Consider the following 24,528-nt stretch of genomic DNA (forward strand, 5'->3'; position numbering starts at 1 on the left):
TACCTGTGCCCCGCTCTGGTGTGTGTTCTCTATACCTGTGCCCCGCTCTGGTATGTGTTCTCTATACCTGTGCCCCGCTCTGGTGTGTGTTCTCTATACCTGTGCCCCGCTCTGGTGTGTGTTCTCTATACCTGTGCCCCGCTCTGGTGTGTGTTCTCTATACCTGTGCCTAAAATGAGTGATTTTGTTGCCCCAATCATTAACCATTAAGCAGTGTGAGTCTATAAAGTTGTTGATTTACTTGCTCCTGGTCTGTTATTAACTTTATCCATCAGTACCTACATGGCTTGGGTGTAAAAATGACTTGTTTCAGGTGGTGTAGCTACAGTCTAGAACAGAATCATACATGTTGCCGTTTAAATGGGATTTTGTCCTTTTCAAGTGTTCATAAAGTAGCTTCATTCCTTAAAAGTAAGGCTGGAGGTAGACAGCTGTTGAAATTTTGAATGCCATAAAATACTACCACCCACTGTGCCCTCTGAATATAACCCTGCCACCCACTGTGCCTTCTGAATATTACCCTGCCACCCACTGTGCCTTCTGAATATAACCCTGCCACCCACTGTGCCCTCTGAATATAACCCTGCCACCCACTGTGCCCTCTGAATATAACCCTGCCACCCACTGTGCCCTCTCAATATAACCCTGCCACCCACTGTGCCCTCTGAATATAACCCTGCCACCCACTGTGAATTCTGAATATAACCCTGCCACCCACTGTGCCCTCTGAATATAACCCTGCCACCCACTGTGCCTTCTGAATATAACCCTGCCACCCACTGTGCCCTCTGAATATAACCCTGCCACCCACTGTGCCCTCTGAATATAACCCTGCCACCCACTGTGCCCTCTGAATATAACCCTGCCACCCACTGTGCCCTCTGAATATAACCCTGCCACCCACTGTGCCTTCTGAATATAACCCTGCCACCCACTGTGCCCTCTGAATATAACCCTGCCACCCACTGTGCCCTCTGAATATAACCCTGCCACCCACTGTGCCCTCTGAATATAACCCTGCCACCCACTGTGCCCTCTAAATATAACCCTGCCACCCACTGTGCCTTCTGAATATAACCCTGCCACCCACTGAATATAACCCTGCCACCCACTGTGGCCTCTGAATATAACCCTGCCACCCACTGTGCCCTCTGAATATAACCCTGCCACCCACTGTGCCCACTGAATATTGTACTGCCACACATTGTACCCTCTGAATTTAACCTGCCCTATAATATATTATTAAACATTATGCACTGAACTGAATGATTGTCACTGTAACCCTTAAAAATGATGTCTCTGTGCCCCCTCAAACAATAAATTGTCACACTGCCCCTTAATGAACTGCACTACTGCCCTCTAATATCTTGTTCCCTTAATAAACTACACCACTGCTCTCTAATATCCTGTTCCCTTAGTGACCTGCACCACTGCCCTCTAATATCCTGTTCCCTTAGTGAACTGCACTACTGCCCTCTAATATCCTGTTCCCTTAATGAACTGCACTACTGCTCTCTAATATCCTGTTCCCTTAGTGACCTGCACCACTGCCCTCTAATATCCTGTTCCCTTAGTGACCTGCACCACTGCCCTCTAATATCCTGTTCCCTTAGTGAACTGCACCACTGCCCTCTAATATCCTGTTCCTTAATGAACTGCACCACTGCTCTCTAATATCCTGTTCCCTTAGTGAACTGCACCACTGCCCTCTAATATCCTGTTCCCTTAGTGACCTGCACCACTGCCCTCTAATATCCTGTTCCCTTAATGAACTGCACCACTGCCCTCTAATATCCTGTTCCCTTAGTGAACTGCACCACTGCCCTCTAATATCCTGTTCCCTTAGTGACCTGCACCACTGCCCTCTAATATCCTGTTCCCTTAATGAACTGCACCACTGCCCTCTAATAGCCTGTTCCCTTAATGAACTGCACCACTGCCCTCTAATAGCCTGTTCCCTTAATGAACTGCACTACTGCCCTCTAATATCCTGTTCCCTTAGTGAACTGCACCACTGCCCTCTAATATCCTGTTCCCTTAGTGACCTGCACTACTGCCCTCTAATATCCTGTTCCCTTAATGAACTGCACCACTGCCCTCTAATATCCTGTTCCCTTAATGAACTGCACTACTGCCCTCTAATATCCTGTTCCCTTAGTGACCTGCACCACTGCCCTCTAATATCCTGTTCCCTTAATGAACTGCACCACTGCCCTCTAATAGCCTGTTCCCTTAATGAACTGCACCACTGCCCTCTAATAGCCTGTTCCCTTAATGAACTGCACTACTGCCCTCTAATATCCTGTTCCCTTAGTGAACTGCACCACTGCCCTCTAATATCCTGTTCCCTTAGTGACCTGCACTACTGCCCTCTAATATCCTGTTCCCTTAATGAACTGCACCACTGCCCTCTAATATCCTGTTCCCTTAATGAACTGCACTACTGCCCTCTAATATCCTGTTCCCTTAGTGACCTGCACTACTGCCCTCTAATATCCTGTTCCCTTAATGAACTGCACCACTGCCCTCTAATAGCCTGTTCCCTTAGTGACCTGCACCACTGCCCTCTAATAGCCTGTTCCCTTAGTGACCTGCACTACTGCCCTCTAATATCCTGTTCCCTTAGTGACCTGCACCACTGCCCTCTTATATCCTGTTCCCTTAATGAACTGCACCACTGCCCTCTAATATCCTGTTCCCTTAATGAACTGCACCACTGCCCTCTTATATCCTGTTCCCTTAATGAACTGCACCACTGCCCTCTAATATCCTGTTCCCTTAATGAACTGCACCACTGCCCTCTAATATCCTGTTCCCTTAATGAACTGCACTACTGCCCTCTAATATCCTGTTCCCTTAATGAACTGCACTACTGCCCTCTAATATCCTGTTCCCTTAGTGACCTGCACTACTGCCCTCTAATATCCTGTTCCCTTAGTGACCTGCACCACTGCCCTCTTATATCCTGTTCCCTTAGTGAACTGCACCACTGCCCTCTTATATCCTGTTCCCTTAATGAACTGCACCACTGCCCTCTAATATCCTGTTCCCTTAACCCCTTCCCGCAGAATGTCATATATAAACGCCGGGTTGTGCAGTGCGTTCGCGCATCCCGGCGTTTATAAATGACATGCAGTTAACCCGGCGATGCGCAGCATCGCACGGGTTAACTGGCAGAAGTCCCGCTGTTTCCAGCAGGGGACAACTTCTGCTTCACCCCCAGGACCATCCATTGATGGTCCTGGTCAGTGATCACTGTGATTGGTCCCTGTGGACCAATCACAGTGATCTGGGGTGAAAGTTCAGATCCCCCGCACTGCCCGCCCCTGGAAGTCGGGCAGAACGGGGGACGAAGGCTGCAGGGGCTCGCGGGGACCTGCGGCACAGGGGGGGAACACAAGGGGACCGGCGGACTTACCTGATCCAGCGGCGGGACCGAGGAGCAGCGCGGGACCGGCCACGTGGACGAGCAGCGACGGGTAAGTATGTGGTCCTCAGAGGCAGCAGTGAAGATCTTCACTGCTGCTTCTAGGAGTCTGAAAACTACAACTCCCAGCATGCCTAGACAGCCTTTGGCTGTCTGGGCATGCTGGGAGTTGTAGTTTTGCAACATCTGGAGGGCCCCAGTTTGGAGACCATTGTATAATGGTCTCCAATCTGTGCTCTTCCAGCTGTTGCAAAACTACAACTCCCAGCATGCACTGACTGTCCAGGCATGCTGGGAGTTTTAGTTCAGCAACATCTGGCCCTTCAGATGTTGCCGAACTACAACTCCCAGCATGCCCTTCAGCTGTCTGGGCATGCTGGGAGTTGTAGTTTTGCAACAACTGGAGACACACTGGTTGGGAAACATTGTTTCTAACTCAGTGTTTCCTAACCTGTGTGCCTCCAGCTGTTGCAAAACTATAACTCCCAGCATGCACTAACAGACCATGCATGCTGGGAGTTGTAGTTTTGCAACATCTGGAGGGCCCTAGTTTGGAGACCATTGTATAATGATATCCAATCTGTGCTCTTCCAGCTGTTGCAAAACTACAACTCCCAGTATGCACTGACTGTCCAGGCATGCTGGGAGTTTTAGTTCAGCAACATCTGGCCCTTCAGATGTTGCCGAACTACAACTCCCAGCATGCCCTTCAGCTGTCTGGGCATGCTGGGAGTTGTAGTTTTGCAACAACTGGAGACACACTGGTTGGGAAACATTGTCTGTTTCTAACTCAGTGTTTCCTAACCTGTGTGCCTCCAGCTGTTGCAAAACTATAACTCCAAGCATGCACTAACAGACCATGCATGCTGGGAGTTGTGGTTTTGCAACAGCTGGTGCACACCCCCCCCCCCCCCCCCCTGTGAATGTACAGGGTACATTCACATGGGCGAGGCTTTTACAGTGGGTTTCTCGCATCTTGAGATGCAGCAAATTTTGCGCTGGGAAACTCGCTGTAATCCCCCGCCCATGTGACTGTACCCTAAAAACACTACACTACGCTACACTAACACAAAATAAAATAAAAAGTTAAAAACACTACATATACACATACCCCTACACAGCCCCCCTCCCCCAATAAGAACGTCCGGTACACCACTGTTTCCAAAGCAGAGCCTCCAGCTGTTGAAAAACAACAACTCCCAGTATTGCCGGACAGCCGTTGACTGTCCACGCATGCTGGGAGTTTTGCAACAGCTGGAGGCACCCTGTTTGGGAATCACTGGCGTAGAATACCCCTATGTCCACCCCTATGCAAATCCCTAATTTAGGCCTCAAATGCGCACGGCGCTCTCACTTTGGAGCCCTGTCGTATTTCAAGGCAACAGTTTAGGGCGACATATGGGGTATCGCCGTACTCGGGAGAAATTGCGTTACAAGGTTTGGGGGGCTTTTTCTTCTTTAACCCTTCATGAAAAGGAAATGTTGGGGTCTACACCAGAATGTTAGTGTAAAAAAATAAAATTTTTTACACTAACATGCTGATGTTGCCCTATACTTTACATTTTCACAAGAGGTAAAAGGGGAAAAAAGCCCCCCAAAATTTGTAACGCAATTTCTCCCGACTACAGAGATACCCCATATGTGAGCGCAAAGTGCTCTGGGGGCGCACAACAAGGCCCAGAAGGGAGAGTGCACCATGTACATTTGATGTGATTTGCACAGGGGTGGCTGATTGTTACAGCGGTTTTGACAAACGCAAAAAAAAAAAAACCCCACATGTGACCCCATTTCGGAAACGACACCCCTCACGGAATGTAATGAGGGGTGCAGTGAGAATTTACCCCCCACAGGTGTCTGACAGATCTTTGGAACAGTGGTCCGTGAAAATGAAAACTTGTACAGCCCACTGTTCCAAAGATCTGTCAGACACCAGTGGGGGGGGGGCAAATGCTCACTGTATCCCTTGTTACGTTCCTCAAGGGGTCTCGTTTCCAAAATGGTATGCCATGTGTTTTTTTTTTGCTGTTCTGGCACCATAGGGGCTTCCTAAATGCGACATGCCCCCCGAGCAAAATTTGCTCTCAAAAAGCCAAATATGACTCCTTCTCTTCTGAGCATTGTAGTTCGCCCATGGTGCACTTCAGGTCCACTTATGGGGTACCTTCATACTCAGAAGAGAAGGGGTTACAAATATTGGGGGGTATTTCCTGCTATTAACCCTTGCAAAAATGTGAAATTTGGGGGGAAACACACATTTTAGTGGAATTTTTTCTTTTTTTTTTACATATGCAAAAGTCGTGAAACACCTGTGGGGTAATAAGGCTCACTTTATTCCTTGTTACATTCCTCAAGGGGTCTAGTTTCCAAAATGGTATGCCATGTGTTTTTTTTTTGCTGTTCTGGCACCATAGGGGCTTCCTAAATGCGACATGCCCCCCGAGCAAAATTTGCTCTCAAAAAGCCAAATATGACTCCTTCTCTTCTGAGCATTGTAGTTCGCCCATAGTGCACTTCAGGTCAACTTATGGGGTACCTCCATACTCAGAAGAGAAGGGGTTACAAATATTGGGGGGTATTTCCTGCTATTAACCCTTGGAAAAATGTGAAATTTGGGGGGAAACACACATTTTAGTGAAAAAAAAAATTTTTTTTTTACATATGCCAAAGTCGTGAAACACCTGTGGGTTATTAAGGCTCACTTTATTCCTTGTTATGTTCCTCAAGGGGTCTAGTTTCCAAAATGGTATGCCATGTGAGGGGTTTTTGCTGTTCTGGCACCATAGGGGCTTCCTAAATGCAACATGCCCCCCAAAAACCATTTCAGAAAAACGTACTCTCCAAAATTCCCTTGACGCTCCTTCCCTTCTGAGCCCTCTACTGCGCCCGCCGAACAATTTACATACACATATAAGGTATGTGCTTACTCGAGAGAAATTGGGCTACAAATATAAGTATACATTTTCTCCTTTTACCCCTTGTAAAAATTCAAAAATTGGGTCTACAAGAACATGCGAGTGTAAAAAATGAAGATTGTGAATTTTCTCCTTCACTTTGCTTCTATTCCTGTGAAACACCTAAAGGGTTAAAATGATGACTGAATGTCATTTTGAATACTTTGGGGGGTGCAGTTTTTATAATGGGGTCTTTTGTGGGGTATTTCTAATATGAAGACCCTTCAAATCCACTTCAAACCTGAACTGGTCCCTGAAAAATAGTGAGTTTGAAAATTTTGTGAAAAATTGGAAAATTGCTGCTGAACTTTGAAGCCCTCTGGTGTCTTCCAAAAGTAAAAACTCGTCACTTTTATGATGCAAACATAAAGTAGACATATTGTATATGTGAATACATTTTTTTTTTATTTGTAATATACATTTTCCTTACAAGCAGAGAGCTTCAAAGTTAGAAAAATGCAAAATTTTCAAATTTTTCATCAAATTTTAGGATTTTTCACAAGGAAAGGATGCAAGTTACCACAAAAATTTACCACCATGTTAAAGTAGAATATGTCACGAAAAAACAATCTCGGAATCAGAATGATAACTAAAAGCATTCCAGAGTTATTAATGTTTAAAGTGACAGTGGTCAGATGTGCAAAAAACGCTCTGGTCCTTAAGGCCAAAATGGGCTTGGTCCTGAAGGGGTTAATGAACTGCACCACTGCCCTCTAATATCCTGTTCCCTTAGTGACCTGCACTACTGCCCTCTAATATCCTGTTCCCTTAATGAACTGCACTACTGCCCTCTAATATCATGTTCCCTTAGTGAACTGCACTACTGCCCTCTAATATCCTGTTCCCTTAATGAACTGCACTACTGCCCTCTAATATCATGTTCCCTTAGTGAACTGCACTACTGCCCTCTAATATCCTGTTCCCTTAGTGATCTGCACCACTGCCCTCTAATATCCTGTTCCCTTAATGAACTGCACCACTGCCCTCTAATATCCTGTTCCCTTAGTGACCTGCACTACTGCCCTCTAATATCCTGTTCCCTTAGTGAACTGCACCACTGCCCTCTAATATCCTGTTCCCTTAATGAACTGCACCACTGCCCTCTAATATCCTGTTCCCTTAGTGACCTGCACCACTGCCCTCTAATATCCTGTTCCCTTAATGAACTGCACCACTGCCCTCTAATATCCTGTTCCCTTAGTGACCTGCACCACTGCCCTCTAATATCCTGTTCTCTTAGTGAACTGCACTACTGCCCTCTAATATCCTGTTCCCTTAATGACCTGCACTACTGCCCTGGACGGTACCACTGTGCATTTAATTCATTGTTTCCCAACCCGTGTCTCTCCAGTTGATGCAAACTACAACTCCCATAATGCACAGACTGAAAGCCCTGATGGGAGCTGTAGTTTTGCAACAATTGAAGAGTTAGAGGTTGGAAACCCAAGACCTGTGAATACTCACCTGGTCTCATCTAGTAAGGCCTTGTAAGGTAGTAAGTCATATTGGAAGCAGTGGGGGGCTGGGCAGGTAGCAGTGTTCCAGCACTCGGTTATTCCATCCCATTTATAAACCTGGAGGACTTTGTATTTTTTCTACATTCTAAATTCTTATTAGGGGAGATTCATCAAAACCTGTCCAGAGGAGAAGTTGCTGAGTTCCCCCATAGCAACCAATCAGATCGCTTCTTTCATTTTTGAAAAGGCCTCTGAGAAATGAAAGAAGCAATCTGATTGGTTGCTATGGGCAACTCAGCAACTTTTGCTCTGGACAGGTTTTGATAAATCTCCCCCATTGTTCTTAGCTTGGCTGATAATATCTTTGGTACATGAATAATATGGAGTAGGAATATAACAGTGCTAAATAAATAGAATGGGCTATAATATACCTTTATGTGTATAAATATTCAGCAGAAAGTTCATGTTCTCTTCAGGTAGCAGTAAAGCCACAGAGATACATTGTACAGTGTATTAGCCTGGAATAAACAAATATCTATACACGATCAGGTTACATCAGAAGGTATTGACTATGCGGACAACCGGGTAGTCTTGCCGACCCTGTATTCATTCCAGAGCCTGGAATTGTGCTGTAGGCCATTGGATCTTATTCCATCTGTACAGTCACCAGCAAGCTGCAGTACGGACAACTGACATCAACAAGACCGCGTCCCCTATACAGTCTGCTTCCTGTAATGTGGGGTCTCCTGGGGGGTGTGTGTGTATATATATATTTATATATATATATTTATATAAAGCAAAAAAAGTTTAGCTGCAGCACTCGAGTAAAGTGTCAAGTGGTTTTATTCCATTCCAAAGCTACGTTTCAGCTGCCCATACAACCTTTTTCAAGCACGGGCAGCTGAAACGTAGCTTTGGAATGGAATAAAACCACTTGACACTTTACTCTTGGTGCTGCAGCTAAACTTTCTTTGCTTTATATTGCTGCGGACCCTGGGACCGGGGGTTTTTCTGCTGCTTTGCACCAACAGTTCTATTTTTGTTTCTCTACCTCAATTTTTTTTTACTATATATATATATATATATATATATATATATATATATATATATATATATATATATATATCTAGGTAAAATAAAAGCGCTTGTATTGAAAAGTAAACTTGCCATAACTATACAAAAAGGACATTCTTTTATGGTACAATTGCCTAATGACGGTCTATGGAATGTTGTCATTATTGTCATGAATAGAGATGTATAGTGAGTAGACATTAACGTGTCTTTCCTCTGGTCTTATATTGAGTGATATGCAGTAATACTGTAGAGCAGTGGTCTCCAATCTGCGGACCTCCAGATGTTGCAAAACTACAACTCCCAGCATGCCCGGACAGCTGAGGGCTGGGAGTTGTAGTTTTGCAACCTCTGGAGGTCCGCAGGTTGAAGTCCACTGCTGTAGAGTGAGAAGTATGATGTCGGGCTACTCGCCCTATAACCCTTCGTGGCTGGCAGTGGGAACTAGGGTATATATGATCCTGCACCCCACAGGAGAGGGCATCTAGTTGCTGTATGTAGTAAACGTTCCAGGACACTTGCACATTTGCTGCTTTCTCTTATGTAATAAAGCTGTAACGTTGTTGCTGTCAGTTTTCCTATGCAGCCCTAGTCTCTGCAGAAATGCACTTGTAATAAATCACTAAGGAAGTAAAGGTGCAGGTTATTCATTGTTAACTGGTGGAAGATCTTAGAGTCCAGGCCATATACCGGCACCTTCAGTTTCGATAGGAAAGGTTGTACCATTGCAGCATTTGCAGACTGGGATGACATGAATATCCATCTTCTGAGGATCTTACTGGATTGGACTTCAATCTTTGGCATCAATGCAGAATACACAGCAGTTCCTATGCACATATGTGTCCTGTCGCCTATTAATAAGGCCCCAGTGCTTCATCGGCACTTCAGTGATCTGGCTTCCTATTCCCACCACTACCTGTTTGGCTGCTTGGTGAAGCCTGCATCAGATACCGGGGAAACTCCAACAATTAGAGTTCATTTATTTCACTAATGCAACTTAAAAGGTGAAACTAATATAGGAGACTCATTACATGCAAAGCAAGATAGTTCAAGCCGTGATTTGTCATAATTGTGATGATTATGGCTAACAGCTCATGAAAACCCCAAAGACCGCCCCCCCCCCCCATTACTATGATTTGGGGAACCATGTCATCTGCTGGTGTTGGTCCACTGTGCTTCATTAAAGGGGTACTCTGCTGCTCAGTGTTTGGAACAAACTGTTCCGAACGCTGGAGCCGGCGCCAGGAGCTCGTGATGTCATAGCCTTGGGTGTGACGTCATGAGGGGGCGGGGCTATGACGTCACGAGCTGCCGGCTCCAGTGTTCGGAACAGTTTGTTTCAAACGCTGAGCAGCGGAGTACCCCTTTAAATCCTGGGTCAACGCATCCGTCTACCAGGAGATTTTGGAACACTTCGTGCTTCTTTCCCTTTAAGTTGCATAAATGAAACACAATGGACTTTTGCACAATATTCTAATTTGTCAAGTTTCACCTGTATATCTGATTCCTTAACAAACTTTACTTTTTTTATTTTTATTTTTATTACTAAAATGTATTTAAGCAAAGAAAACAAAAAAAGATCAAGATTAAAGTCCAGAATCCTCTGAAAGATTGTAAAAAAAAATCAAGACTTTATTTTCAGGTCAGCCCTACCCTATGCCCAAAAATGTTGATCCAGAAGGAGCTAAGAAACCCCTGAATACTATCAGCCAATCTGTGTCACTGGGGGAAATTCCTTCCTGACCCCAGGAAAAGGCGACCAGTCCTAGCAACCTGGACCAAACCTACTATTAACACTATTGTTGTGTTTTTCTTATTGTTATTATTGCACTACTATTTATATTTTATTCTGATTTTATTACTATAACAGTCAGGCTGTGCTTATATTATCATTCAACTTATAATGTCAATAGGATCCAAAACCTGTGCAGAGGAAAAATTGACCAGTTACCCATAGCAACCAATCAGATCGCTTCTTTCATTTTGCAGAGGCCTTGGTAAAAATGAAAGAAGCGATCTGATTGGTTTCCATGAGCAACTGGGCACATTTTCCTCTGGACAGATTATGAAAAACGGATCCCTCAAAACCTGACTAAACTGTACCAAAACGTGAGTAAAAATTTTAAACAGTTTCCATACGGTTTTTCACCCGGACCAAAAACCGTGGTAGGCTACAGTTTTGGGTACGGGAAAAAAACAGACAAAACTGTACAAGATGCAAAATGGATGCATAATTTGGCATACAGTTTAGATGGAGAGTCAATGCATACGGTTTTCAATAAGTCTCCATACGGTTTTCAAATATAAAACATATACGGGAACTGTATTGCAAAAACGTGGTGTGAACCCACCCTCAGCTGAGACCCAACAGTCTGAGGCCAACTGACCATTTTCTTTTTTTTTTTTTCTCTCTTTCAACTGTCAATCCTGCGATCCTATCGGCTGCAGAGGCCGTTACCATAGTAATCTATGTTAAGGAGCTCTGGTAAAATCAAAGCTGAGCCGTGATTGGTTGTTGTAGGCAGATCAGACAGTTTTTGACTAATTTGATAACTGTGGTCCAGTGTATTGGATAGGCTTATACACGGTCATTTGCGGAGCTGCTGTATGTAACCTCTCTTGTGTTGGCTTTACTATGTGTACAGAGAAGGCCTGTTTGTGTATTTAGGGTGTGTTCACACTAGGGATCGACCGATATCGTTTTTTTAGGGCCGATACCGATAATCGGTGGAGGTTAGGGCCGATAGCCGATAACTTATACCGATATTCCGGTATAAGTTATCGGCTATTTATCCCCCCGCGAAACCGCTGCAGATCAATGCACTGCAGCGGCTTTTGCGGTGCCAGAGACCGCCGCCACCACCCGCTTCTCTCCCCCTGCCTGTCCGGGGGTCCTGAGACCTATCACAGCCACCGACCCGCCGCACCGCCTCGGCCACATTGCCTCCCCCATCCCCGGTTTTATAATTACCTGTTCCCGGGGTCCACTCTACATCTGGTTCCGGTGGCGTCCTCCTGAACTGTCACTGTGCGCAGTGACGGTGACGTCCCGTCGCGCACGTCACTGCGCACAGCGTAACGCAGGACGCCACAGGAGCAAGAAGTAGCGTGGGCCCCGAGAACAGGTTATTATAAAACCGGGGATGGGGGAGGCAATGGGGCCGGGGCGGTGCGGTGGGGGGTACAACGGGGGGGCGGGGCATTATCGGCTTATCGGCAAGGCAAGGTTGCCGATACCAATAATGCCCAAAATCATGATTATCGGCCTATAATATCGGCCAGACCGATAATCGGTCGATCCCTAGTTCACACGTACAGGATCCTGTGAGGATTTGTAACTGCAGATTAGAAGCTGTGCTCAGTTATTTAGTTTACATTAAAATCTGCAGCAGAAAATCCAGTGCATCAAATCTACATACGTGTGAATGTACCCTAATGGTCTATTCACACGTACAGTATTCTGTGCAGATTTAATGCGCAGGATTTTCTGCTGCAGATCTCAACATAAACTGAATGACTGAACACGCGCAGATTTTTTTGCAGGTTTTCCGCTGCGTATTTGAAAGTGGGCGGGCTCTTCTCGGCTGTCCGCAGCAGATTTTCTGCGGCGGTATGTACACTGCGGAAAATCCGCCACAAGCCCCATTGAAGTCAGTAGGGACTGTGGTGGATTTTCCGCAGCGTAAATTCCGCCGCGGAAAATCTGCTGCGGACAGCCGAGAAGAGCCCGCCCACTTTCAAATACGCAGTGGAAAACCCGCTAAAAAATCCGGGCGTGTGAACGTACCCTTAAAGGGGTTCTCAACTGGCTCCAGAAAGTTAAACAGATTTGTAAATTACTTCTGTTAAAAAATCTTAATCCTTTCAGTGTTTATGAGCTGCTGAAGTTGAGTTGTTCTTTTCTGTCTAAGTGCTCTCTGATGACACGTGTCTCGGGAGCTGTCCAGAGTAGAAGCAAATCCCCATAGCAAACCTCTTCTACTCTGTGCAGTTCCCGAGACAGACAGAGATGTCAGCAGAGAACACTTTTGCCAGACAGGAAAGAACGACTCAACTTCAACAGCTGATAATTATTGGAAGGATTTAAGATTTTTTAATAGAAGTAATTTACAAATCTGTGTAACTTTTTGGAGCCAGTTGATATATAAAAATTTTTTTTTTTGCTGGAATACCCCTTTTAAAGAGGAAATCCTCTGCAAGACAGCCTGTCCCCTATCCGCAGGATAGAGTATAAGTGACGGATCAGGGGTCTGAGCGCTGGGACCCTCCTCAAACCTCCTTACGGGGCCCCGGCTTGTCCCAGGCTTTGCTTACGGAAATGGCGGTTCACACCCAGCACTGACTCTGGTGGAAACACCCCCTCCATTTCATTTCCAGAGAGATGAAGACTCACGAATGCTGTGTCTCCTCCTGGTTCCATCTGGTTTTTACCATACGGTTTTTGACACCGAAAGTTTTTTCTTGGAATTTCAATCAAACAAGTGCAACTTTATTCATAATGGGGTGAAAAGTTAGAAACATATACTTTTTTTTCTTTCTTAAAAACAGATGTAACTGGACATCATGTTTTAAAACCGTATACGGGTTAAAATTTCTACACACGTTTTGATACAGTTTAGTCAGGTTTTGAGGAATCAGTTTTTCATCAAAAACCTGATACAAAAACTGTATTGCAAAAAGGTGATGTGAACCCAGCCTAAGAATGGTTCCAGCTCCTAGCACAGTGTTTCCCAACCAGGGTGCCTCCAGGTGTTGCAAAACTACAACTCCCAGCATGCCTGGACAGCCAAAGGCTGTCCAGGCATGCTGGGAGTTGTAGTTTTGCAACGTCCGGAGGCACCCTGTTTGGGAAACCCTGTCATTACATCATTCACATCTATGGGTTTTTGTTTGACTATGACATCTATTTCCATTTTTCCCCCCTCTATTTTACATAACAAAAAGGGGTTGTTTTTAACCTATACATTTCAGCGACACTAAAATATCCTTAAAAAAAAGAAAAAGTAACAGTGTCCTTTTCTATAGTGTAGTTCCCTAATATGCCTTATAATGAAGCATCAAGTGATCTACCATGTGATACTTTCCCTATCCTTCTTATGGCTGTTAGTATCACATGTATTACGTAAGAAAATATGTCCCAGCCACCCCTGAATTACTGTATATAGAGCAGTGTTTCCCAATCAGGGTGCCCGCAGCTGTTGGGAGTTGTAGTTTTGCACCCTGACATAGACCGTGGTTATTTAGGTAGAGGGTGTGCCTTTTTGTTGAATGCATAAGTGACGTGATCTCTGGAGTTTCTGTAGGGCTCAGCCAATCTCCGATAACAGAGTTATTAAGTAATAAAGCATCAGTCACCAAATGGATGGCCTTAGTTTTGCGCTGGTCAGCTGATCTACATGGCTGTTAACATATATATATATATATATATATATATATATATATATATATATATCGGAGTGTCTATGCTGATAAAACTTTTTTAGGCCAGATTTGCACGCAACATTTTGCTGTTTAACTGCCTTGATTTCGGTGTTTTCATGGACATTTTTGACTACTTTATTTTTTTTTGGGCCTAAAAAACAGTTAGGGTCTGTTCACATGGCACAATTTCCGCAAGCGGAATTCCATAGACTTTTATGGGATTCCGCGCTCCCATTCACACTTCTGAATTTCTGCTTGCGGAATTTCACTAGCGATAAACAACTTGTGCACATTTAAGAAATCCGGCAGCCACTAGGATCGCTCGGAAATACTTAATCTCATAGATTGCAATGCATTTCCAAGCTAAATTCACAAAAAGAATAAACTTGTCTATTTTTATTTATTCATTTTTTTATTTTGCAGACGCCAGGATTTCCATGGCAGAAACGTCTGACGTGGGTATTTCACCGTGTGAACAGTGCAGCAGAATCCCATTGAATTCAAAGGGACTCTGCTACCTGTGTGAACGTACCCTAAGGGTACGTTCACGCGGGCGGATTACCTGCAGAGTTTCTGCAGCTCATTTGCTGCGGAAAATCTGCAGCGGATTTTGCGATCATTCATTGAAGTCAATGGGCAGCAAAATCTGCAGCAGCAGATCTGCAGCAAAAATATGCATGTGTGAACGTACCCTAGGGGTACGTTCATACGGGCGGAATTTCCACAGCATATTTGCTAGCGGAAAATCTGCAGCTGATTTTGCTCCCATTGACTTCAATAGCTCAGCTGAAAATCCGCAATAGGATTTGCAGCTTTTCCTTCGGACCCATTCGAAAACATTTTTTTTTTTTAAATCAATTGGTTCCAGAAAGATAAACAGGTTTGTAAATGACTTCTATTTAAAAAAAAATCTTAATCCTTCCAGTACTTATCAGCTGCTGTTATGATCCACAGGAAGTTCTTTTCTTTTTGAATTTCCTTCCTTTCTGTCTGACCACAATGCTCTCTGCTGACACCTCTGTCCATTTTAGGAACTGTCCAGAGTAGGAGCAAATCCCCATAGAAAACCTCTCCTACTCCATCCTAAAATGGACATGGGTGTCAGCAGAGAGCACTGTAATCAGGCAGAAAAGAAATTCAAAATGAAAAGAACTTCCTGTGGATCATAACAGGAGCTGATAAGTACTTGAAGGATTAAAGGGGTACTCCGGTGAAAACCTTTTTTCTTTTAAATCAACTGGTGGCAGAAAGTTAAACATATTTGTAAATTACTTCTATTAAAAACTCTTAATCCTTCCAGTACTTATTAGCTGCTGAATGCTACAGAGGAAATTCCTTTCTTTTTTGAACACTGATGACATCACGAACACAGTGCTCTCTGCTGACATCTCTGTCCATTTTAGCAACCATGCATAGCAGATGTATGCTAAGGGCAGCATGGTGGCTCAGTGGTTAGCACTGCTGGGGACTTGGGTTCAAATCCCACTAAGGACAACAATAAATAAATAAAGCGTTATTATTATTATTATAATAATGTCAGCAGAGAGAACTGTGCTCGTGATGTCATCAGAGAGCATTCCAAAAAGAAAAGAATTTCCTCTGTAGTATTCAGCAGCTAATAAGTACAGGAAGGGTTAAGATTTTTTTATAGAAGTAATTTACAAATATGTTTAACTTTCTGCCACCAGTTGATTTAAAAAAAAAAAAAAAATGTTTTCCAGTGGAGTACCCCTTTAAAGTCAATGTTAATGTCAAGTCAGTGTAACAAAATCCGTTGTGAATTTTCTGCAGGAAATTCCGCCCGTGTGACCGTACCCTAAGACAGCTTTGTACGTGTAGTTGCAGAATAGTAAGTAGTCTATATACAGAGATGGGTATAGGATATGTGGTTTCTGTGATGTATGATGTGCGGTAAGTGTTGTAACAACACACTTTATGTGACTCATCATATGATCAGCCAGGGCAGGGCAATACTCGTCACTTTCCTGTAAGGACATCACAGATCTGCATCTTGTTTTTCTATCCCATATTCACAAATAAAACAGAAAAGCGGCAGAAAAATAAGGTGTAGAGCTCCTAGGTAAAAACCCGGAGGGGCAAAGATCTCCTTCAGTGATCAGTGTGGGTCAGGGTTCATAGACCATTACAGATGTTAACTCCTCACATGTCAAAGGCAAACTTTACTATTACAGTCATATTACTCATTATGTAATCAGAGCTTTACTGCAAGACCGGCAAATCCCAGGAGCCCGGTCACAAGAATCTATATTTTTTTTTGACAACTATGAAGGTTCTTCTTTCCAGACCTATTAACACTTGCTATGAGTTAACTGGCTTGTGAATATATCAAAGCCTCTTCTCAGAACGGCATATACCGTAATGCAGATTATTTTAGTTCAAAATGATCAATGCATTGAGTATTTCATACAGCTTTCCTTTACATTCCATTCCCCAGGAAAGCTGAGTAGTTTTAGAAGCTTATGCTTTATCCTCCGGTTAAGCTAGGTCCTTTTAATCCCTGTTTTGTCCACTTTCCCTTCGGCCGTATTCGGTGACTTTTTAGCATCTGTTTCATGTTCGCACTGGCTATATTTTCCTTGGTTAGAACTGGCGGGAGTTGTGGCCTTATTGAAAAAAAAATGGCCCTAGATTGAAGAAAATTTTGATGTGAAGGGACAACGTTACAGCAGTGTTTTCCAAACAGCGTGTCTCCAGCTGTTGCAAAACTACAACTCCCAGCAAACCCGGACAGCCTTTGGCTGTCCGGGCTTGCTGGGAGTTGTAGTTTTGCAACAGCTGGAGACACACTGTTTGGAAAACACTGCTGCTGGGAGTTGTAGTTTTGCAATAGCTGGAGACACGCTGTTTGGAAAACACTGCTGCTGGGAGTTGTAGTTTTGCAACAGCTGGAGACACACTGTTTGGAAAACACTGCTGCTGGGAGTTGTAGTTTTGCAACAGCTGTAGACACGCTGTTTGGAAAACACTGCTGCTGGGAGTTGTAGTTTTGCATCAACTGGAGACACGCTGTTTGGAAAACACTGCTGCTGGGAGTTGTAGTTTTGCAACAGCTGGAGACACGCTGTTTGGAAAATACCGCTGCTGGGAGTTGTAGTTTTGCAACAGCTGGAGACACGCTGTTTGGAAAACACTGCTGCTGGGAGTTGTAGTTTTGCAACAGCTGGAGACACGCTGTTTGGAAAATACCGCTGCTGGGAGTTGTAATTTTGCAACAGCTGGAGACACGCTGTTTGGAAAACACTGCTGCTGGGAGTTGTAGTTTTGCAACAGCTGGAGACACGCTGTTTGGAAAATACCGCTGCTGGGAGTTGTAGTTTTGCAACAGCTGGAGACACGCTGTTTGGAAAATACCGCTGCTGGGAGTTGTAGTTTTGCAACAGCTGGAGACACGCTGTTTGGAAAATACCGCTGCTGGAGTTGTAGTTTTGCAACAGCTGGAGACACGCTGTTTGGAAAACACTGCTGCTGGGAGTTGTAGTTTTGCAACAGCTGGAGACACGCTGTTTGGAAAATACCGCTGCTGGGAGTTGTAATTTTGCAACAGCTGGAGACACGCTGTTTGGAAAACACTGCTGCTGGGAGTTGTAGATTTGCAACAGCTGGAGACACGCTGTTTGGAAAATACCGCTGCTGGGAGTTGTAGTTTTGCAACAGCTGGAGACACGCTGTTTGGAGAACAGCTGCTGGGAGTTGTAGTTTTGCAACAGCTGCAGATACGCTGTTTGGAAAACACTGCTGCTGGGAGTTGTAGTTTTGCAACAGCTGCAGATACGCTGTTTGGAAAACACTGCTGCTGGGAGTTGTAGTTTTGCAACAGCTGGAGACACACTGTTTGGAAAACACTGCTGCTGGGAGTTGTAGTTTTGCAACAGCTGGAGACACGCTGTTTGGAAAATACCGCTGCTGGGAGTTGTAGTTTTGCAACAGCTGCACATACGCTGTTTGGAAAACACTGCTGCTGGGAGTTGTAGTTTTGCAACAGCTGCAGATACGCTGTTTGGAGAACACTGCTGCTGGGAGTTGTAGTTTTGCAACAGCTGGAGACACACTGTTTGGAAAACGCTGCTTTACAAAAAAGTGTTTTATACAAAGCCATTGCTAATGATAACACGCTCTTATTTCTGGGTTTATGTATAAGGGAACAGTCGAGGTTTGGTTGTGTATAATGGCGTTCACTATTTCGGAAGACTGCAGTTTTACACGATCGTCATCATTAATCCATTTTTTTTTTCCTTTTTAATTTTAATCAGTATTTCTGAAATTCAGAAGGATGTGGAGTATAGACTGCCGATCACCATCAAGAATCTCACCATCAACATAAATATGTAAGTATCACTGAGGGCTACGTCACACTGGTTAGACTTATTATAGTGGCGGTCTCTATCATTTTAGAAACCTTTTATTTGTCATAGTGAAAGGGGTATTCCAGGAAAAAAATATTTTTATATATCAACTGGCTCCAGAAAGTTAAACAGATTTGTAAATTACTTCTATTAAAAAATCTTAATCCTTTCAATAATTATCAGCTGCTGAAATTGAGTTGTTGTTTTCTGTCTGGCAACAGTGCTCTCTGCTGACATCTCTGCTTGTCTCGGGAACTGCACAGAGTAGAAGAGGTTTGCTATGGGGATTCTAAACTGGGCGGTTCCCGAAACAGGTGTCATCAGAGAGCACTTAGACAGAAAAGAACAACTCAACTTCATCAGCTCATAAGTACTGAAAGGATTAAGATTTTTTTAATAGAGGTAATTTACAAATCTGTTTAACTTTCTGGAGCCAGTTGATATAAAAAAAAAAGTTTTTTCCTGGATAACCCCTTGAAGTTTTTGATCGGTGGGGCTTCGTGTGCTGAGACCCACACCGATCGCTAAAATCAGACGGAAGAAGCTAGTGAATGTATGACTAGCTTTACAGATGACCGTGATATGTGCTTTATGGCCAACACAAAGGGGGAGATTTATCAAAACCTGTCCTGAGGGAAAGTTGTTGAGTTGCCCATAGTAACCAATCAGATCATTTCTTTCATTTTTGAAAAGGCCTCTGAAACATGAAAGAAGCGATCTGATTGGTTACTATGGGCAACTCAGCAACTTTTCCTCAGGACAGGTTTTGATAAATCTCCCCCTATAATGTCTATTGCTTTATCTTTACAGTACTTTCACAAAAGTCAGATCAGCTGCTGGTTCCCCACTACCTTTATTTTCAATGTATTTCGAGCAAACCTTTTACACGTGCTACGGACACAAAATTCATAGCAGAAATTCTAGATTGAAAATCGAATCATGTCCTATCTATTTGCAGATCGGCTGTGGGTTTATTGCAGATTTTCCCCATGGACGTCCATATCTGCTCTAAATCTGCAGCGTTTCGGAAACTCTGCAAAATCTGCACCTGTTGAAATGCATAGATTTACATACAGTCATGGCCGTAAATGTTGGCACCCCTGAAATTTTTCTAGAAAATGAAGTATTTCTCACAGAAAAGGATTACAGTAACACAAGTTTTGCTATACACATGTTTATCCCTTTGTGTGTATTGGAACTAAACAAAAAAAGGGAGGAAAAAAGCAAATTGGACATAATGTCACACCAAACTCCAAAAATGAGCTGGACAAAATTATTGGCACTCTTTCAAAATTGTGAAAAAATAATATTGTTTTTATGCTTGTAATGCTCCTTTAAACTCACCTGGGACAAGTAACAGGGTTGGGCAATATAAAAATCACACCTGAAAGCAAATAAAAATGAGAGAAGTTCACTTAGTCTTTGCATTGTGTGTCTGTGTGTGCCACACTAAGCATGGACAACAGAAAGAGGAGAAGAGAACTGTCTGAGGATTTGATAACCAAAATTGTCCATCTCCAGAGATCTATATATGCCTTTATCCACAGTGCACAGTTATCAAGAAGTTTGCAACCCATGGCACTGTAGCTAATCTCCCTGGGCGTGGACAGAAGAGAAAAATTGATGAAAGATGTCAACACAAGATAGTCCGGATGGTGGAAAAGCAGCCCCAAACAAGTTCCAAAGATATTCATGCTGTCCTACAGGCTCAGGGAGCATCAGTGTCAGCGTGAACTATCCGTCGACATTTAAATGAAATGAAACGCTATGGCAGGAGACCAAGATAGAGCTTTTTGGTAAAGCACATCATTCTACTGTTTACCAAAAACAGAATGAGGCCTACAAAGAAAAGAACACAGCACCTACAGTGAAATATGGTGGAGGTTCAATGATGTTTTGGGGTTGTTTTGCTGCCTTGAATGTGTGCAAGGCATCATGAAATTTGAGGATTACCAATGGATTTTGGGTCACACTGTACAGCCCAGTGTCAGAAAGCTGGGTTTGCATCCGAGATCTTGGGTCTTCTAGCAGGACAATGACCCCAAACATATGTGAAAAAGCCCCCAGAAAGGGATGGCAACAAAGCACTGGAGAGTTCTGAAGTGGCAGCAATTGACCACCTGTGGAGAGATCTTAAAATTGCTGTTGGGTAAAGGCGCCTTCCAATAAGAGAGACCTGGAGCAGTTTGTAAAGGAAGAGTGATCCAAAATTCCGGCTGAGAGGTGTAAGAAGCTTATTGATGGTTATAGGAAGCGACTGATTTCAGTTATTTTTTCCAAAGGGTGTGCAACCAAATATTAAGTTAAGGGTGCCAATAATTTTGTCCAGCCCATTTTTGGAGTTTGGTGTGACCTTATGTCCAATTTGCTTTTTTTTCCTCCCTTTTTTGGTTTAGTTCCAATACACACAAAGGGAATAAACATGTGTATAGCAAAACACGTGTTACTGCAATCCTTTTCTGTGAGAAATACTTCATTTTCTAGAACGATTTCAGGGGTGCCAACATTTACGGCCATGACTGCATTTGCAAATCTACAAGAAATTTGTTAGTTGCCCATTTGCTACTGCATTCACATCTTTTGCAGACAGTACGCTGCAGACCTGTCCTCTTGAAAAGTACCCCACAAATAAGAATCTGCAGTTCATACATCCTACCTAAATATGTTTTTACTGAGCTGAGATGGGGTGTTATACAAAGTGTTACTATAATAAAAAAATAAAAATTAAAAACATTTTGACCTGTCAAAGAATTAGGTCAGGGTTTTGGGTGTTCAAATCTCTACCGATCACTTTTCTTGCTGTAGGAGATGGATCCTGTTAAAATTCTATGGAGCTTATCTATATATGTACTTACACGGGAAGAACACACAAACTCCTTGTAGATGTTGTTCTTGTTGAACCCAGACCACCAGGGCTGCAAGGAAACAGTGCTAACCACTGAGCCACCAGGGGAAGAGCATGTGTGAGAGAGGCAAAGATGTGTGTAGAGGTCATGGGGGGTGTACTGGGAAGAGGATAGGGCAGTAGTGGGTGGATCTCAGAGCAGAGTCTATAGCAGTGTTTTTTTTTACCAACCAGGGTGCCTCCAGCTGTTGCAAAACTACAACTCCCAGCATGCTCGGACAGCCTTTGGCTGTCCGAGCATGCTGGGAGTTGTAGTTTTGCAACAGCTGGAGGCACCCTGGTTGGGAAACGCTGCTCTAGAGCCTAACCATGCTGAGTATAATGGGAAAAGAGGGATGAAAAGGCAGTGAAGCTTGTAAACATACAGGGAAGGAGGGGAAATAGCAGATACAAAGAGAAAAAAAGTGAACAAGGAACATGGGGCGATCTGTCTAGGCATCTGCTATAGGGCTGGATTTTTTTTTAATTTTATATATATATATATATATATATATATATATATATATATATATATATATATATTTATTGAGGCCCCCTCTAAAGGGGTTATCTACCCCCTGATGTTGAAATAATAAAAACTCCCAATCCGCTGCTTTTCTGTGGACCTGCACATTCTGATGCCCCCTGGAGAACCTTGTTTTCTCTCCTCGAGGACCCTTTACTACTTGCGCTCTACTCTGTGGCCTTCCCCTTGTAACTACACAGTAGGAAGTGAAGCTGCACAGCGCAGGTCTTGTAGTCCGTGGATAAATGTGGGTGCTCAGCTTGCCAAAAGACCCAACCAAAGGTCTCACTTCATTAATCCAAAATCCTGATGAAAAAGACCTCATTGAGTAGGTTAAAACGTGGCACTTTCTTGTATTGATTGGATGGGTGAATAACCATCACGTTTAATACTGGATCGCTAGAGTGCTGCATTTGTTATTATTAGTGTATGTCAATGGGATTTATGAGTCTATTTGTAGAGCTTTGCCAATCTGGTGTACCCTGTAGTAATGTTCTCACATTATTTATTTTGCAGTCTGCTTCCTCAGCAATTTCCTCAAGAAAAACCTATCATCACTGTCTTTCCACCAATAAGACATCACCTAGTGGACAAGCAAGGCACTAACGTGACATGTCCTTTGGTACATAATGTAAGAGGCTTTGAGATATTTTGAGTCTTTCACATGTGGTTGAAACATTTTAAGACTTTCATGAAAGGAACGATTTCCCCCTTCAAATACCAGACGCCACTTCTTGCACTCCATGGGAGCTCATGCAGCGAGCGATCACCATCCCAGAAGCAAGACCCTTGCTTTTCAAGCATATATGGCTGAATTCACACCACGATTTGACCTTCTGATGCACAGATACGATTTTGGAAGCTCAAATCGCCTGAAAATGTATCTGTGCATGGATAGGTACTGACAGATCGAGAGCCATTAAAGGGGTATTCCAGGATTTTTTTTTATTTGACTATGCTAAAGGGGCTGTAAAGTTAGTAGTTCATAATATAGTGTCTGTACCTGTGTGTGATTTTTATCAGCATACAAAACGATTGTTGTCTCAGATTTTTCCCAGGTTGCAGTGCGGCCGAGACCTGACTCGCTAGTCAGCTGATGACAGGGAGCCTGTCTGCTTCAATGGGTGGGGCGATCGCTTGGTGGGAGAGAGATCAATCTGCAACTAATGCAACAGCTGTAGGCACCCTGATTGAAAACCACAGGTCTTTTGAATGGATGCAGCTCATTTATGTTTCAATGGGTGGGGTGGCTGATATGTGGGAGGGAGGGAAATGTAATTGTGGGATTTGTAGTCAAAAAAGAAAAGTCAAACAGGAAATGCAAGTTCACAAAAAGCTAGCCACAGTGTTATGGTAATCTCACAACATAGCCATTTAGCCCCAAGACAAGCACAAATCCTTCCTAAGCATGTCCATTACTGTCTGCTAGGTACGCACTAAAATCACCTTATGGTGGATAACCCCTTTAACTATTATGGGGCTGCGGACCCTAGTGACTGCCACGATTTTCAGTGTGTGTCAAAAATCTGACATGCTGAGAAAATGACCAGATCGTAGACTACAAAAATCGGATCCCCTGAGAAAATGACCAGATCGTAGTCACTAGCTGTCATAATTGTTATTGGCTCCCTATCTGTCAGTACCTATCCATGTTTGAGCTTCCGAAATCGCACCAGAAGGTCAAATTGTAATGTGTAGATACTACATGAGTAATTTAGATGGAAATACCCCTTGTTTAAAGGGAGTGAAGAACAGAGTTAACAGAGAAAAAAAATCCTGCTTGGTTCATTTATTTATTTTTTTCCTGCTAAACTCCTGTAAAATACCAATCACTCAATGGAGCCCATTGAAGTCAATAGGATCCGTCTGGAGGTGACAGTGTCTGTTGTTAAAAGGGCCTGTTTGGCTTCCTTATTTGGTGCCAAACAGACCCTAAATGGGATAGAGCCCTGTGGTGGTGTGAACGAGCCCTTACATGTGTTTTGTTATATTTTTTGCTAGTTCTTGCTATGTGTACAGATTAGGTTGGATAGGGATTTTTTTAAGTATGTATATATCTATTTATCTATTTATTTATTACAATGTACTGAGGGTAGTTTCATGATATTCTTTCTAGCAATTTACATTTGGACTGCATGTATTGTAGGAGGCCATTTGTCTAAAATTTAGCAAATCTGGACCTTGCAAGAACTAGCAATAGTGATACAAAAAGGGCAATCATGTGATCACCCTGATTAATGCAACATTGGGTATTTATTAAGTGATATAGCATCCCCTAACCTCACCACCCAAAAAAAACGGAAAAAACCCTCTGGTTGCTTCATTGTTCATAGTGTCACACATTCAATCCTCTGAGGCCTCTTTCGTATTGACGTTGTGTCCTTGTCCCTTGTCGGAGATCGTCCATTGGGCACTTTTTTTTGTTCC

The 24,528-nt window shown here is 43.4% G+C and overlaps 2 protein-coding genes across 3 annotated transcripts in view; one reads left to right on the top strand and one right to left on the bottom strand.

Annotated features, from left to right (window-relative positions):
• Positions 1 to 7,864, bottom strand: part of CNOT7 (CCR4-NOT transcription complex subunit 7) — a 53,252-nt gene extending 45,388 nt beyond the window's left edge. Inside the window, exon 1 of the mRNA XM_056558872.1 lies at positions 7,843 to 7,864. The gene's annotated coding sequence lies outside the window, so the exon portion shown is untranslated. The remainder of the gene's footprint in view (positions 1 to 7,842) is intronic.
• The window catches only part of VPS37A (VPS37A subunit of ESCRT-I), a 52,275-nt gene that overhangs the window by 2,451 nt on the left and 25,296 nt on the right, over positions 1 to 24,528 (top strand). For both annotated transcript variants that reach the window (XM_056558825.1, XM_056558815.1), the window contains exons 2-3: positions 18,599 to 18,673; positions 22,618 to 22,732. In XM_056558825.1, coding sequence (XP_056414800.1) covers positions 18,599 to 18,673; positions 22,618 to 22,732 — 190 coding nt within the window. The remainder of the gene's footprint in view (positions 1 to 18,598; positions 18,674 to 22,617; positions 22,733 to 24,528) is intronic.

This window comes from Hyla sarda, chromosome 1 (genome assembly GCF_029499605.1).
Source record: "Hyla sarda isolate aHylSar1 chromosome 1, aHylSar1.hap1, whole genome shotgun sequence".
NCBI lineage: Eukaryota > Metazoa > Chordata > Amphibia > Anura > Hylidae > Hyla > Hyla sarda.